At 40.8% G+C, this 17,370-nt stretch overlaps 1 protein-coding gene across 1 annotated transcript in view; it reads right to left on the bottom strand.

Annotated features, from left to right (window-relative positions):
- Positions 1-1,467: 1,467 nt before the first annotated feature.
- The window catches only part of LOC124597342 (prostaglandin reductase 1-like), a 40,427-nt gene continuing 24,524 nt past the window's right edge, over positions 1,468-17,370 (bottom strand). The window contains exons 2-3 of the mRNA XM_047135932.1: positions 8,440-8,787; positions 1,468-2,175 (exon numbers count right to left, since the gene is read on the bottom strand). Coding sequence (XP_046991888.1) covers positions 1,723-2,175; positions 8,440-8,787 — 801 coding nt within the window. The 3' untranslated portion in view covers positions 1,468-1,722. The remainder of the gene's footprint in view (positions 2,176-8,439; positions 8,788-17,370) is intronic.

Genomic DNA, 17,370 nt, shown 5'->3' with positions numbered 1-17,370 from the left:
GTTACTCATCAGTGAAGTGCATCAGCGGTATTTTCTGCCTTGTGGCCATTAACGCCCCAGTTACCTGCCGTGGCAGTGCGTTTCTCCTCGCCATGTTGATGCTGTCCGGTACAGCATGTAGTTCGACAGTATTTTAGTTGTTTGTTCATATTTTTTCTTATGAATGGTTATTGTGCCTTGGCGGATGTTGGACGCCAGTTTTGAAGACGTAGTGCTGCTGGTATCTTCGTCCTTGGCTGATCTTTTCCATTGTCGTACTGTCGTACTGTTGGTCGTGACGAAGGGAATTGATTATATTGTTGGTTTGGTCGGTCAATCAGCCGTCACTGGGTCGGAATGGCATCCGATTACTTAACTTTACTCTTGGTTGCCTGTCACACCTCTTTATATATATATATATATATATATATATATATAGAGAGAGAGAGAGAGAGAGAGAGACAGAGAGAGAGAGAGAGAGAGAGAGAGAAGCTAGTCCGTCAGGTTCTTAACGCTCGCGAGAGAGAGAGAGAGAGAGAGAGAGAGAGAGAGAGAGAAGCTAGTCCGTCAGGTTCTTAACGCTCGCGATGTCAAGCACTTGCAGGCCACAAAATGCGTTAATACACGGACATGTGTGGGTCCATGAGTTTCTACTTGTTCAAATGCTCATTAGCAATTATAATTTGTCTTTGCAGTTATTCCAAGATTCACGAAAAATTCTTCACCGAATTCGGTCAAACTTTTACATAATATTCTAATACACATTAAGACAGACATAGGCTGTATACTTTATTTAAACAGTGTTTTACAGTTTTTCTATTAAAGACACGAAATATTGTGCTGTGCTGTGAGAAAGAGCGGTTTCACATTTTCTAGCAGTGTGTTTCATCCACGATGGCAGGTTATTACACCCACTAGCTAAATTGTGTCTTCCTTGAGTATAATTTTAAACGAAAGGTATATGCACAGCAACGTGCTGTTTTGCTTTCGTCCGCGTCGTCAGTTTTTAAAAGAAAACAGTGAAGTTGTATTTATCGCTTTTCGACCTATAATTGGTACTTTAGAAGCTGAATCGTTCGACACTTTACAACCCTACCTGTTCACAGATTAAGCCTACACAAAATCCTGTTACTGAAGCATCGGTCCTCACAGAGCCAGCAGCTGGAGAAATGTCTCCGGTATGCGATACACCAATGATCCCAACCGACTTACCATTTCATTTTAAGTGATTTCAGTTCTCAATAAACGTATTTTTTGCAATAACAATAAACAATTCTCAAGGTCAGATGTAGATATAGAGGTGGGAAGAGGACAAGGGGGGGAGAGGAGGAAGTGGACGTAAAAAGGGGTAAGGAGGAGAACGTGGACCGAGAAAAAGGGTGAAATATCAGCAGCTTAAGGAAAATTATCTTGCTGAACTGCAGGTCACCTGGAGGTGTTCATTTAAGAGTGGCATTGACTGTGGCGTAATAATAAACGTACCTGAAATACAGCTTTGGTGGTTTTTATTGGTATTTACATTATTCACCTGCAGAGCATAGAATGATCAGGGTTATGAAAAAAATACATACATTAGATTAACAAAGTGAGCAATGCTATTCATTTCCCCAAAACACGATGTGGCTGGAAACCTGCAGTGATTCGTGCTGATGATTAATTCAGATTACGTGCCTAAAATTACTTGGTGTTAGCATGCATTAGTTTTAGATGTGGCTGTAATTCTAACTACACAGGCGAACGATGTTACACCTTGACGACGGCTTTTCCCACGTTCTCGCCTCTGAGCATATTGATGAATGCTTGTGGCGTCTTCTCGAACCCCTCCGTGACGGTCTCGCGGTATTTGAGTTTCCCCTCCTTGATCCACGGCGCCATCTCCTTGAAAGCCTTGTCCCACTGGTCCAGCCACCGGGCCACAATGAAGCCCTCCATCTTGAGCTCGCTCCTGATCAAGTGCATCTGGATGACTGGCGCCATCGGCACTTTGGTGGCGTTGTAGGTGGAGATGCAGCCGCAGACGGAGATGCGGCCGCGGTGCCGCATGTTCCTGATCACTTCGTCGCTCTGCTCCCCTCCCACGTTGTCGAAGTAGACGTCGACTCCGTCCGGAGCCGCCTCCTTAATGGCCTCGTCTACGCTCACCGTCTTGTAGTTGAAGGCGTGGTGGAACCCTAGCTCTTCTTTCAGCCACTTGACCTGCAGGAAGAGAGAAATTTATCATGCAGGTAGAGCAAGACGGTGAAATAAAATTATTGATATGCCACAATAGGAAAAACTGCTTGCATAATACACAGTAAGTATCTTGAAGAATGTACATCTGTACCTACAGTAACAATAAAACTGCTAAAAACGTCCTGTCTCTCTGTCTGTTTGAACACACTAATCTCCGAAAATAATAGGTGAGTTTTTGAGGGTTTTCACAGGTTACTTAAGTAGCTTGGGGAAACATATAGTCTTTATTTCATCACTAGCTGTACCCAGCTACACTTTACTAAGGCTCAGTGTTATTGAATGGAAAAGAAAGAAAAGAAAAGGCACCAGTTTCTAATATGTGTGGGAATTATGTGCACGCCGTAATCTCCTTTCTCCTCTCTCTGTCCATCTTACCCTTTCTCCTTCCCCCCTTGCCCCCCCCCCCTCTGTGTCCATCACCTCCTCCTCCCTTAGTCTGTCCATCTTCTCTATCCCCCTCTCCCACCATCCCCTCCTGTCCTCTTTCTCTTTCCAACTCGTCCTTCCCATTTTCTATCTCCATTTCCTCTACCCTTCTGTCCATATCATATTCTCCCCTGTCTCTGTTCTCGACCCTTTCTTATTGTTACTGCAGATTCAGATTCATTAGTATCATTCTATTTATAAATCAATATGCCACAAGCAGAAATACAGATTTCTTGTTTGTTAACAATATTTCACTTTTGTACACACACACACTATCTTAACGTTTATTACAGTGATGTGAAAAAATTTGAAACAAATCTGAATGGAAAATGGAAATGAGGTTTCGGCGTCACTGGCCGGGAGACCCCTTGCGGGGCAGGTCCGGCCGTCTTGGTGCAGCTTTTTTTACGTTCGACGCCATATTGGGCGACCTGGGTGCCGGATGGGGATTAAATGATGATGAAAGCAACGCAACACTCATTCCCTGAGCGGGGAATATCTCCGACCCAGCCGAGAATCGGAACCCGAGCCCGTACGACGGCAATCCGTCACGCTGACCACTCAGCTAACTGTTTTTTTTTTCGTTGTTGATCGTTGAGTTTGGTCGTTGCGGACTTCACATGACATCCGTTAAAGTTCGTTTGTTGATCTTTCCACTCAGTTTTTTTATACAGAGGCCAACCAGCTCTCTGACCGAACACTCTGAGCTACCGTGCCGGCGGTATCGGGGCGGACAACAAATCTTAATGGTACAGGGTCACACAGAATAACGGGGTATAAAACAATTATAGTTTGCTAGCAGCGAACAGGGTATTTCGACCTTTTTATAGTTTAAGACGTCATGATGCCGTTCCGTCGAAACACGTGACAAAATGTTGGATTAATAACTTTGAAGAGACTGGATCTGCCCTTAAGAAGAAATTAACAGGAAGACCAAGAAGTGTGTGTTCTCCAGCGAACATTGATGCTGTACGAGAGTCTGTGTTACGGAGCCCACGGCGTTCAATTCATAATCAAGCAGCAGTGGTTAAATGTCCCGGGAGAGTGTTCGCAGAATTCTTCATCCTGATTTAAAATTTCATCCGTACAAACTACAGATGGTGCAACAACCGAAGGACAACGATTAGCGCCGGCCGAAGTGGCCGAGCGGTTCTAGGTGCCACAGTGTGGAACCGCGCGACCGCTACGGTCGCAGGTTCGAATCCTGCCTCGGGCATGTATGTGTGTCATGTCCTTAGGTTGGTTAGGTTTAAGTAGTTCTAAGTTCTAGGAGACTGATGACCTTAGAAGTTAAGTTCCATAGTGCTTAGAGCCATTTGAACAACGATTACCGGTTACGATTAGGATTCTATCACCAAATGGTAACAAAAACAAACAATGACGGTGAATTTCTAAACAAGTTGTGGATGTCAGAGGAGGCACATTTTCGTGTCACAGGTTACGTGAATAAACAGAGCTACCGTTACTGGACAAATACAAATCCTAATGATAGTCAGGAGCTCCCTTTACACGCTAGTAAACTGACAGAATGATGTGGTGTTTCATCACATGGTATTATCGGACCGTATTTTTTCGCAAATGAAAAGGGAAACACAATAACTGTTAATGCCGCCGTTCCGAGGATATGTTACGAAATTTCGTTGCACCTGCATTGAACAACTTTCGAATCTTTCAAGAAGCCTGGTTTCAACATGACGGAGCGACATCACACACTGCAATAAGTGGGATATGTGGGAGAATTGTTTGGCAACCGTGTGATCTCACGATTCGGTAACATTCCCTGGCCCCCTAGATCGCCAGATTTATCCGTTTGTGACTTTTTCTTGTGGGGCTACCTCAAGAGCAAAGTCTACGCGACTCGAACAAGAACCCTGGATGAGTTAAAACAGAGAATTCGGGATGTAATTCACAGTAACCCAGCTGAGATGTTGCAGCGGTCAATGAAGAATCCCAACAGCAGATTTCCCGAATGTATTCGTACAGGACGACGTCATCTAAAGGAAGTAATTTTTAAAAAAACCTGAAAACCATTAGTGTTTCGTAAATGGCAAACTAGTACGGTTTCAATTACAATGAACGCAATTTACTTCCTTCACCACTTCTAGTTTTATTGGATTGAGGAAATGTTCGCGTTTTCCTTTGTCACCTTGTACATTTTGTATATATAACATGTGTGTGTGTGAATGTACATATCATATGTGTTAAAATAGACATATCTTACAGAGTTAGGTACCTAAAAGCTTTCCTTTATTAGAATGAAATTCTGTATCAAAATTTCAAAGCAATTGGTCAAGAACTGTCGGAAATTTACGATTTTGAACAATCGACGTTTAAATTTTTGTAATGTTTCCTTTTCTATTACATATACATTTACGTATATACCAGACGGCGTTCCAGTAAGCATATAAAAAAACGACAGTATTCGAATGCAATTTTGCGTCAACATTTCAAAGCAATCCGTGGGAAAATTTCGGAGATTTGGGGTTTTGAAGAAACAAACATGTACGTTTACGCTTTCACAGAAAATGCAGATGCTCTTAATCGCAAATTTACGAATGTTTTTGACCGATTACTTTGAAATTTTGGCACAACGTTCCATTGGTATACCTGTATGCTTTCATTTACCATCCTTTAAATACATGTGATACATAAATTCAAATAAATTTAATAATAGGGAACCGTTGTTAAAAAATTTCAATTCCTTTGAAATTCTGCACATCGTTGTATTCTAATACAAGCGTGTTCTTAGGTAGATATTTCTTTAACATAAGTAAGCAAACAGGTATCTAAAAGGCGCCGGTATTAGAATGCAACAATGTGGCCGAATTTCAAAACAATAGGTCAAGAACTTTCGGAGGTACACGATTTTGAAAAAACGAACATTTATATTTTTAATTATATAGATAATCGGATCATGGAAGGAAAAGATACCGTAATCTAAAAATTTGTCTAAAATTATCTGCTCAGCTCACAAAAATAGTTCAAATGTTAAATAATCATTGCACAATACACAAAAAATACAAAAGATGGTGCTCTTAGTTTCGAACTACATGGACTAACCAATAGCCGGTGTTATTAGCATTTCTTTTTTTTTAATTCAGTGACAAATGTATTTTTGAAAGTTCACATCAGTCACAGAACTAAATGTCGCAATCATATAATTACAAATACAAACTAACAGCCAATTATATTGGCTAGGATATACAGATTTCCTGATCTTGCTTTGTGTGTTAAAAACTTAAGGAGATTGCTTTGCTTCTTTCAATTGGTTTTATTTATATTGTTGCCTGGGTAGGAGATTTATTGAGTTTGATTTCTTATTTGGGTTGGTGCTCGTTTCATTTCTTTTTGATTAGAATAAAATGAATGCAAAATGGTCGAGCCTTGATAAGTACACCACAATAGCTAACAGACCATGTGGTTCAAGGATCCAGTGAAACCAATGGAGACTTGCTGTGGCTCGAGAATATCATGCTTCAACCTGCTCTTAGGAAACTCATTCCAAAAGCGAGACGCTTTGCATCTGTAATTGCAAATTCGTCTGTACAGAAGCGAACTCTATAGAAGAGTATGTCTTTTTAACAGGTAAGAAAAAGCTACAGTGTAGTCAAGTGTACTATAAAGATAGCCAAGTGTACTATAAAGATACTACGGAAAGAAGTTTTTATGTTGACTTCCTTTTACGTGTTTGACCAATCTAAGTCTGTGCTATCGGTTGTTAAGCCACTGTACAGCTGTCTAATGAACCAGTACAAGGAATGTTACACAGCAGTTGCATTAGCAGGGCAGATGGTGGACATCACCTTCAACTCACATGAAACAGCTGTTTTAGAGAAAATTGTTTAATAGTATGATAAATTACAAGTTTACGGAAGATATGTAGTGTACTAGGTATCAGAGGAAGTACAAGTGTACAGACGATATGTAGTGTACCAGGTATCAGAGGAAGAAATAAATGAATTGACAAATGGTTTCAACGAATTGCATAAGAATATGCTATTAACAGAGTATAGTATTTACACAGTACAGTATTTACAGGGATATCAGTATTATCTAAATTTGATGATTGTTAATAAGTATAACAACCTTTAGATGGGAATATTTAGGTAACTGACATTCACAGGTACAGTAATAAATAGAACCTCATGCCACCCACATAAACATACTCGTAAAATACCATTTTTCATATACACTGAGCACAGGGATAATTCGATCCCACTAAGTACTAAGAAGAAGAGCGAATAAATGATACCGTTTAGGTACAACTTGGTACTAAATTGTTTTGAGACAGGTTTAATGGATTAGAAAACAAGATTCCTAATTTGTTCCACTTGTAGATATTTAGAAAATTAAACATAGTGTGTTCCTCTTCCGAATTTCCATTCTTTTAATCCAATACTAGAGCAAGTCCTATTGTTGAGGATGGCATTGTTTAAATAATTTTGTAGCATACTCTTTAGGCTATCTACATAAACAAATATTTAAATCTCAAAATCGTAAATTTCTGAAAGTTCTTCACCTATTGTTTTGAAATTTTGACATGACTCTGCTTTCCAATACATGCTTGTTTTTGTATATTTATTGGAGCACTGTAAGTTCTACAAATATATACAAACAATATATAAATGGGAAACGTTATTAACAAAATCCTCAAGTTAGTTTCTTGAACATCACATGTCTCTGGAAGTACTTCACCAATTAGCTTGAAATTTGCACACAATGCTGCACTCGAATACACGTGAGTTTTATAAGCCTCACAGCGTGCTACATATAATATATAATTATAAATCTATAATTATAGTAGAAATCTAAATAAAAATATAAATGTAACTCGCTGGAAGTTCATCATTGATTGCTTCGAAATTTTCAAACAACATTGCGTTCGATTACAATTATGTTGTTATATACTTATTCTTTAAATATATGTTATATATAAATAAATTAGTATGTAATAAATAAACTGGTAGCGTTATTACCAAAACAGTCGAAAAGTTCATGACTGATGCACATTAAATTTTTACATAAGCGCTAACAAACATTTGAACAGACATAGGTTATATATTTTTAATATACATAATATATAAATATATATAAGAAGTGTAATGGTGAAACAGCAAACAGGAAGGTTGTATTTATGTTTTACTGGTTTATGATTATAAAACTACCAGAGAATCCGAATTTGCAATAACGTTAACGGAGAATTAAGGGCATAGATAGGAATAAGATAGACAGAGGGATGGGAGGAAGCAGAAAGGAGAAGATGCAGGGTGGGGGGCGGGGGAAGGAGAAGATAGACATGCAACGTTGGGGAGAAGGTGATTGACAGTGGTATGTTGATTGGAGGGGGGGGGGGGCGGCAGAAACAAGTGGAGTGATGGGAGTGGAAGATGAATAGAGAAAGCAGCAGAAGGTGATTACACAGAGAGTGGGAAAGAGGTGGAGGTGGACAAAGAGATGGGGAGCAACAGATGGACTGAGAGGGGGGACAGGAGAGTAGGATGTATTTGCAGTTCCAGTACGTATTATAAACATGAGTTTAACCAGACTTAGCCATAACAACAGATGACCTGGAACAGATAGTAACAATTAAGATCTCAAATATCATAAAACTGGCAACTGTCCCCTATCACACATCTGACAACTCGTGTACCATCTTCAGTACTGACACTAGTGGTGGACTATTTCATTCATGGCTGCCACTGAAATATTTTGGGTCCTTAACGAGGCAGTCTTCACTATCTGGAAGAAGTTGAATGGAAACAGGGAAAAATGCAGTGGGATGTACAAACACAAAATGCTTACCTTTGCGTCAGAGCCAGCAATGCCGATGACCTTGCAACCTTTGATGCGTGCTATCTGTCCCACTATGGAGCCCACAGCACCCGCTGCGCCACTGACGACCACCACCTCCCCCGGCTTTGGGTGGCAGATGTCGAGCAGTCCGAAGTAGGCTGTGGCTCCCGGCATTCCCAGCACCCCCAGCGAGAGCGACAGCGGCAGGTCCCCAATGTCGGGCACAGGCATCAGTGGCTGTACGTCGTCACCCTTCGCCGCGACGTTGACCACTGTGCGGTTACGCCAGCCCCAAGACCCGACCACGTACGTCCCCACTGCGAACTGTGGCGACTTGCTCTCGACGATACGCGCCACCTGTAATGAAACCGCAAGCAAACTGAGAATCTGGAAACAGTGGAGGCGTTTATTCAGGCTAACCACAGCGAGAAAAAAAAACAGGGCTATTGACACTTTTAACTGCGTTTTTATTTTTAAAAAATGTGAATGAATTGACAGTGTCTGTTTCACAATATTGTGAGCCGCACAGTAATTTACTTTTCTGGACAGCGTCCAGACCATTGAAACGTTTTCTGCCGCTGCAATTGGAGACATTTTTTGATGCTGTTTTTCAGGTCTTCGTCAACGCCAAAGTGCTTTGAACCAAGCCACTTCATGTCTGTCATTAGTTCGTAATCGTAAAGTGCCGTTCAGGACTGTAGGGAGGGTGACCGAATACTTCGCCATCTGAACTCTCACTCTTCAGCCGCAGTACGTCCATGCGTTCAGGTGTTGTCATGTGGGAAAATCACGCCATCGCTCAACATGCCACGACCTTTGTTTCGAACGTCCCCTGTCGTGTTTTTTTGTGTGATATAGTAACTTTGAGCCTGAATTGTGACACATCTCACCGAGAACTCCACTATTAATATTCCATTTCTCAGTTGGAAGACAGTTGCCAGTAGTATCTTGCTGGAAAGTATCGTCGAACACTTTGTGGGGTTTAGCGGTTACACAGTACATCGAGTGTAGTTTTGCTTCTACATTCATATACAGCACCCACGTCTTGCCTCTTGCCACAGTCTGATCGTGAAAAGCGTCACCTTCTCTTTCGTAATGAAGGACCAACGACAGTATAGCTGCCATAGTCTGTGTCTTTTGCTCCTCAGAAAGAATTTTAGGCACAAATTTGGCATTTCATCTCCGGTAGCCCAAATCATCTGTAGTCAAAAAAGGAAGAGGAATTCACCAAAGAGTCGCTGTCCAACCTATATTGCACTGCAGATCTAGATTTCAGCTATTGAATAGCCATCTCCACTGTGTTTAAATCGAGTCGTACAGACTAGTTAAGCTCGTGACAGCACATGTTACTTTAGACTTTAACACATACATAGTCAGATTCTAACTACATCTAGTTACAATACTGGACAGCGACTAATTGTTGAATTCCTTTTCCTTTTCTCGGCGCAAATGTTCTGATGGAATCTAAGTTGGCTACAGTATTCTCTTTGCTCAGGAAAGTAAGAGTAATCAGTGTAAAATTAACAGAAATCTCCGAAATGGTTTTCTCTAACCCTTTCGTCAATCAGTTGAATCAGATTTGCATTCGATAATCAGTCGACTACTTTTCTGTTCACCATGGACATTGGTTCACGCATTTTTTGCACATACGGCACGATTGTCTTACAACACATTCACTCATTACTTTTCCTCAGGAAACTTTGCGAAATGCGCAACAGATTTCAATAGATACACAATTTTTTGCCAGAAAGAACCTTATTACAGTATATACTGATATCGATATGGTGTCTGTTCTTTCGGACATGACCAAAAGAACAGACATCATTGATGACCTGCAGCCGTCTAGAATGAAATTAGAATTAGATTAACACCTTCAACTGCTGACGGGCGTTGATATATATCAACGGGGACAGGTGAAAATGTGTGCCCAGACCCGGACTCGAAACCAGGATCTCCTACTTACATGGCAGACGCTCTATCCATCTGAGCCAACAAGAGCACGGAGGATAGCACGACTGCAGGGACTATCTCGCGCACGCCTCCCGCGAGACCCACATTGTCACCTTATATGTCCACACACTACATTCGTGGTGTCCCTACTCAACACACTCATTACTTGGGGAAAACATTCTTACCAAGTCCCGTAAGAGTTGGGGTAGTATGTGAGCATCTGCACAGAAGAAGGTCATGGCCGGTATTGCCAGGACTATATACTTATATGGATATGGTGTCTGTTCTTTGCATGCACACATATTAACCGAACTCTTACGCACTTGGTAAGAATGCTTTCCGCAAGTAATGAATGTGTTGGGTAGGGACACCACGCATGTAGTGTGTGCACATGTGAGGTGAGAATCTGGGTCTCGCGGGAGACTTGCGCGAGATAGTCCCTGCAGTTGCGCTATCCTACGTGCCCTTGTTGGCTCAGACGGACAGAGCATCTGCCAGGTAAGTAGGAGGTGGTGGGTTCGAGTCACAGTCGGGGCACACATTTTTCCTCTGTCCCCGTTGATATATATCAACGCCTGTCAGCAGCTGAAGGTGTCAGCTGATCTTAGTTCTCCGCTGCTCACAACCTACTGGTTGAAGGTGCGTTTCACCGAGGAGCCACTGTCACCACTATTACGCACGCTGTACGAAAACGGAAATAGCTTCGTCAAAAAATCTTCTTTATTTTCGACAGAACCGTTTCCAACAGACATTGGCTGCATCTTCTGCTGATCAACAATTTTAGTTTCAAAACGTGTTCATTGCTGAGTTGGAACCACAATGCAAGCTATCGTATCAGAAGTTAAAAAGTAGCATATTATACAAAGGATCGTAAGAAGCAAAAACTTGACTATCAACTGGTACCTTGTGCACATGGTCGTATCCGTATATTTAGTGTCACACACTATTGCTAAGTCTTAAAAATCGGCATATACTGTGAAATTGCAAATTAGCACATCGGTTTACGTTAGCTAGACATGTTCCGTTCATTGATGATCCACCTTAGACGGCGTATATGCAGAGTTTGTACAATCCAGTTGTCCAAAATAAAGAAGTATTTATGTGATTTTGACTGGAGAAACTTTTTTTACCAAGTAACACAGATCGCTCCTTGTCATTTCTCAACATGAGAATATTCAAGGAAATTAGTTGATGAATAGCGCTCGTATTTTTTCTATATGTAGATCTGCATAGACACTCCCCAAACCACCATTTGGTGCGTGGTGGAGGCATCCTGTACCACTGCTAGCCATTTCCTTTCCTGCTCGACACCCAAATACAACGAGCGAAAAATTACTGTCTGCGTGCCTCCGTACTAGCCCTGATTTGTCGTATCTTTCCTTCGTGGTCCTTACGCGCAATGTATATTGGTGGCAGTAGAACAGCATGGCATTCGGCTTCACATACTAGACTCTAAATTTTTTCAGTAATGTTTCTGGGAAAGAAAGTCGTCTTTCCTGCAAGGATTCCCATTCTAATTACCGAAGCATGTTCGTAACAATTACGTTTTATTCACACTCACCGGTAACAAATCTACAAGCCCACCTCTGAATTGCTTCGATGTCTTCCTTCAATCCGACGTGGTACTGATACCAAACACTTGAGCAGTACCCAAGAATAGGTCGTACCATCGTCCTATATGCGGTCTTCTTTACAGGTGAACCACTCTTTCCTAAAAATTCTCCCAATAAGCCGAAGTCGACCATTCGACTTGCCTGCCACAGTTTTCACATGCTTGTTCCATTCCGTGTCGCTTTGCAACGTTACGCACAGATACTTAAACGACTTGACTGTGTCAAACAGGACAATAGTAATTCTCTCATACGCATTAAATTGTATTTTTCCACTTTAACAGCTAGTTGCCATTCATCATAACATTCATTACACATTGTCTAAGTCGTCTTGCATTTTCCTACAGTCATTCAGCTTCGACAGAATACCGTACACCACAGCAACATGAGCGAACACCCGCAGATTTCACGCTGAGGAAGCATCACTCCATAACACCACGTAATATCGCTTGTAATAATTATATCAAATCGGTGAGGAAGAAGCCACAGGCTTTTCTAGGCATTCTATATCCTTTGCAGCAATTCACTGACGTTTTCGTCTTGGAGGACAAGAATGTCTGCAGTACACCCATCGCAAATGTGTTGAAGAAACGCCAACAAACCGACACCGACAGTTTAAAATAAATAACCAAATTCATGTAAACGTAGGCTTTAGCAGCCGTTGTAACATTCAATTAGATTCTTCTGGGTTTGAGGACGCATTGTCAACTACAAAATTTTGACGTTTCGGCGACTATTGCAAGTCGCCATCCTCAGGGTGTGCTGCTAACTGACAATGCGGCCTCAAACCCAGAAGAATTTTATTAGCCTAATACATGTTCAGCGCAGTCTAAATGAGTGGAGCCAAGTCATAGCACGAAAACGACCCTTAATACAACAAGGAAACACCTCTGGCATACGGGTTTAATGCTTCATTGCGACTCATTAATAAAAATAACTTCTTCGCAGTTTCTGATTTGGCCCGTTGCAGACATGCAGCTTCATGCACCTTCTGCGATATACCCAACTCCATATGGCCACTGAATGCACTTTTCTTTGCCTTGTGCTCTCGGAAACTGTGTGTAGGATCGTTTTAAGACCACTGTTTTGTACGCCAATGCGAATGAAACATCCTTTTTTATAGATTTGTAAAACAGAGTCTGCGTTGATACACCAACAAATTTACCATCGTCGGTCACGATGTGGTCATGGGTGCGTCCAAACACGATAGATCATTTACTGTCATGACACACACGCCAGTGGTGGTCCATGGCTGCCTGATGGTAGTGCCACGGCGTCTGCAGTGTTCAGAATTGACCAGTGTCTACTATTAAGCGAGTAACTAATATTTTACACATAGAATTAATAAGCACATATTATTTTAGTCTATTTCGTACCCCATGCTGGTGTCAATTGCTTCTAGTGATTTTACAGCACGTAACGGTCATTTTTGGAGAATTAACAATACTCTGTATTACAGTGTCAGGGCTATAAGCAATTCCATTCTAACCAAACTAAGTCCTGAGAAATCAAAGCTACATAAGTCAAACCCTAACATGGTGGAGTTTACTAAAATTATGTCAGGAGAATCTAAGTGAAGAAATAACCTGAAAATTAGTAACCATGTTTTTTTAAAAAGAAGAACATTGTCAGCTCGAGGTCAATGAGCAATAATTCATGACACAACAGTTAACAAGAAAACACCGGTACTGATAAACGATACAAGAGTATAATGGAAATGCGACGTCAATATATTCCCACCATTATTTAGTAACTATTAATAAATTTATTCCGTTGTGAGACAACATGGTCAGTGCCTTCGTGGAAAAATGTTCGCAGTTGCCTCCAGAATCATGATTTTACCCAGACATGCACCTCTTCATTCGAAGGAAATCAGCGTCTGCAAATGAATTTTTGCAGGGCTCCAAAAATATGGAAATCGTGTGGGGAGAGATGAGGTATCAGGAGATTGATTAAGAGCTTCCCAACGAAACTTTTGCAGCGTATTCGAAACAATCTTAGTAACACTCTGTTGCAGGGTAATGCACAGCTACATGTTGCCAAGATTGTTTCTAGTACGCTGCAGAAGTTACTCTGGGAAGTATCCTCTAAGGGGTTCTGATATCTTGCCACCCAGTTTCAAATTTTTGGAGCCCTGAAGAGTGACATTAGCTGCTGTTAATTTGCTGCGGCTGAATAGGTGCATGCCTGGGTACAATCATGGTACCTTAAGCTACTCCAAATATTTTTGTAATGAAAGCATTGTCGGTTTAGTCTCACAGTGGAATAAATGTATGAACAGTTACGGCTATTGCTTTTGAAATAAAAAGCAGTTTACTTGATTTTTTCCATCGGTCTCATTTTCAGTTGACTACCCCTTATATATATATATATATATATATGTGTGTAAAGAATGGTGATCATTTGTTTGTTTTTTGTTTGTAATTCAAACAAAACTACAGTTTTATTTCGACGTTGATGAAATTTTGCACATTTTACCTTCGCAAAAAGAAGAAGATTACAGTCTACATATGATTTCTTTATCTGAATTGAAACACATATGTTTTAATATATCAAAGTGACAGGTTGTTACCAAAAAAATCTGTAAGTTCTCGGCCGATTTCTTGAAATTTCTACACGATTCCCTAATAAACATCTGGATGGACACAGGCTATATATATTTCACTACACTGAATATATAAACACGTATATGTTTTACAAAGGAGAAACATTGTTAAGAAACATCTCGATAAGTACTTGACCGATTTAGTTCAATACGTATCGATCTGGAACATTTTTGTGTAGAATTAAAATGGAAAATGGAGGAGTCGTGACATATGTAGAAGTTGGACATAAACTCAAAACTATTGAAACAAATAGTTTTTATCTTGATAAGAACCTTTATGCATACGCTTGTGAGTTATTAATGCAGAATTGTACTCTGATAAATGAAACAGTCTACAGATGCCCTCTAGGAAACTGTCAGGTACTTGTGAGAAATCTAGATGCATTATTGAGGTACCTGACAAAAAAATTCAATGTTATTTAAATAGTCTATTTTCTAACTAGTGTGTAGCAGAACAATAGGACACTTATTGATAAGATTTTACAGAAGGTTTTCAGGCTGAAACGACGAATGTACACCAAATTTCTAATGGACTCTCTCTTCATTATGCAAGATTAATGGAAATTAAAAGAACGTACATTAAAATCCGGAGGCAGGTTCATACAAAGCAGTGAGGCTTATTAATTGGAACATGATGGACTGTGTTAGGGGTAAACTAAAAGCTGTAGTATGAGATGAGGTATAAGTAAAAAGAGATGCTAATTTCACATTCAATTTACTGTCCTTGTTTCGATTCCATATAAGGCTACACTTTGGCCAACTACTTTTAGAAAAGGTTTTCTAAGACTTAAGTTTATATTCGCTATTAACAAATATCTATTTCTCCGATACTTTTCTTTTGCTATTGCCAGTCTTAACTTCTATTTCTCCTTACTTCGATCACCAATGGTTATTTTTCAGCCTACGTAGCCAAACTCATCTATTATTTTTAGTGTCTAATTTCCTGATCAAATTCAATCGTAATCTCAGCCTTCTGACCACCTTCTTCATTCATGAATTACTTTCGAGGAGCCTGTTCCGACTCTAATTTTTTACCTCCAACGCTTCCTGGACTGATTTACATCTCTTACCACTTTGGATATGTATTGGAAAGCTTTCTTCAGTTATCTGCCTTGCTGTATTCTTACATGTTCCTTCCACTTCTACTTATATGCGACAGTTTCTTCTGTTATTGAAATTTCCATTATCTTCTTTTCTTAACCTATGTTATAGTTTACGTACTTTGACTGAACTATTTTATTTCTGAGGTCTCAGTTCGATTCATGTCTTCCTTGTTTGATATCAGAGCCAAAGATCAACATCAATTCCGATTCTTTTCTTCCCTTTCGCTTAATGATCTTTTTATTGTTACACAGAAACCCTGAAATTTTGCTGTCTTATTTTTTAAATGCCACAGGCCGTGCATTATGAACAGGTGCTCGATTGTGTTGAAAGATGCAATCTTCAACAGTGGGAAACAAGAAGATGCTTAAAACACCAATGTAGGCTTGTGCTGTGATAGTGTCACGCGAACAACAACGGGTGCAAGCCCCCTCTGTGGAAAACACGACCACACCATACCACCCACGCCTCCGAATTTTACTGTTGTCATTATACACGCTGGTAGATGGCGTTCACAGGGCATTCGCCAAACCCACACCCTGCCACCGGATCCCCACATTGTGTTCCGTGATTCGTCACTCCACACAACGTTTTTCCAGTGTCCAATCGTCCAATGTTTACACTCCTTGCACAAAACGAGGCATCGTTTGACATTTACCACCGTGATGTGTGGCTCACGAGCAGCCGCTCGACCATGAAATCGAAGTTTTCTCACCTCCCGCCTGGCCGTCAAAGTACTTGCAGTGGATCCTGATGCAGTCTGGATAGATGTCTGCCTATTACACATTACGACTCTCTTCAACTGTCAGTTAACAGACGAGGTCGACCTGTATGCTTTTGTGCTGTACATGTCCCTTCGCGTTTCCACTTCACTATTGCATAGGAAACAGTGGACCTAGGAATGTTTAGGAGTGTGGATATATTGCATGCAGACATATGACACAAGTCACCCGCAATCACCTGACCAGGTTCGAAGCCCGTGAGTTCCGCGTAGCGCCCCATTCTGCTATCTCAGTATGTCTAATGTAGGGCCGGCCAGAAATTCTGCACGCGTGCGGTGCTCCTGCACATGTGCAACTTCCGGGTCACAGCGTGCACATCGCAGCCGTCGGCGTTCATGTAGTGCATGTTTCTACGCATAGATGTCCCTTTATCCACTTGCTGGGATACTCTGTACCGGCGAATTCTAGTGCTCTTTCCACAGCTTGCACGCCAACCATGGGAAGGTATTTCGCGTATTAAACATTACTGTCACAGTCTGCTCATTGAGACGTCTACTTTTATGTTAACAGTTTAACCCAGTAAGACAAGCAATACAGTTAACAACCTTGGGTTTTTATTAAGGCAGCTTGACTGACGCCACGTAAATACGCATGATGTTTTTGATCTAGTATTTAAGAAAGAGAGCACTTAGCGACTTCTAACGAACCTTATTCATGATTTCAAATAACATTAAAGTAATGCAAGGTTTCCTATAACTAATTCTCGGTGCCCTCAGTTACACCCACATAATTTCTGTTTCACTGACCTCTGAACAGAATGATAACCGCAGACCTCTCGATGATCACCTGTTATTTCAATACCATTATTGCTATATCTTTCATCAGTTCCGTCTGAAATCTCCATAATAACCGACAATTAGATGAATGTTACGTTTTATCGACTTCAGCTGAG

Source organism: Schistocerca americana, chromosome 1 (assembly GCF_021461395.2).
Source record: "Schistocerca americana isolate TAMUIC-IGC-003095 chromosome 1, iqSchAmer2.1, whole genome shotgun sequence".
NCBI lineage: Eukaryota > Metazoa > Arthropoda > Insecta > Orthoptera > Acrididae > Schistocerca > Schistocerca americana.
Note: the sequence above shows the minus strand (reverse complement) of the source record. Positions and strands in the feature narration are given on the sequence as shown.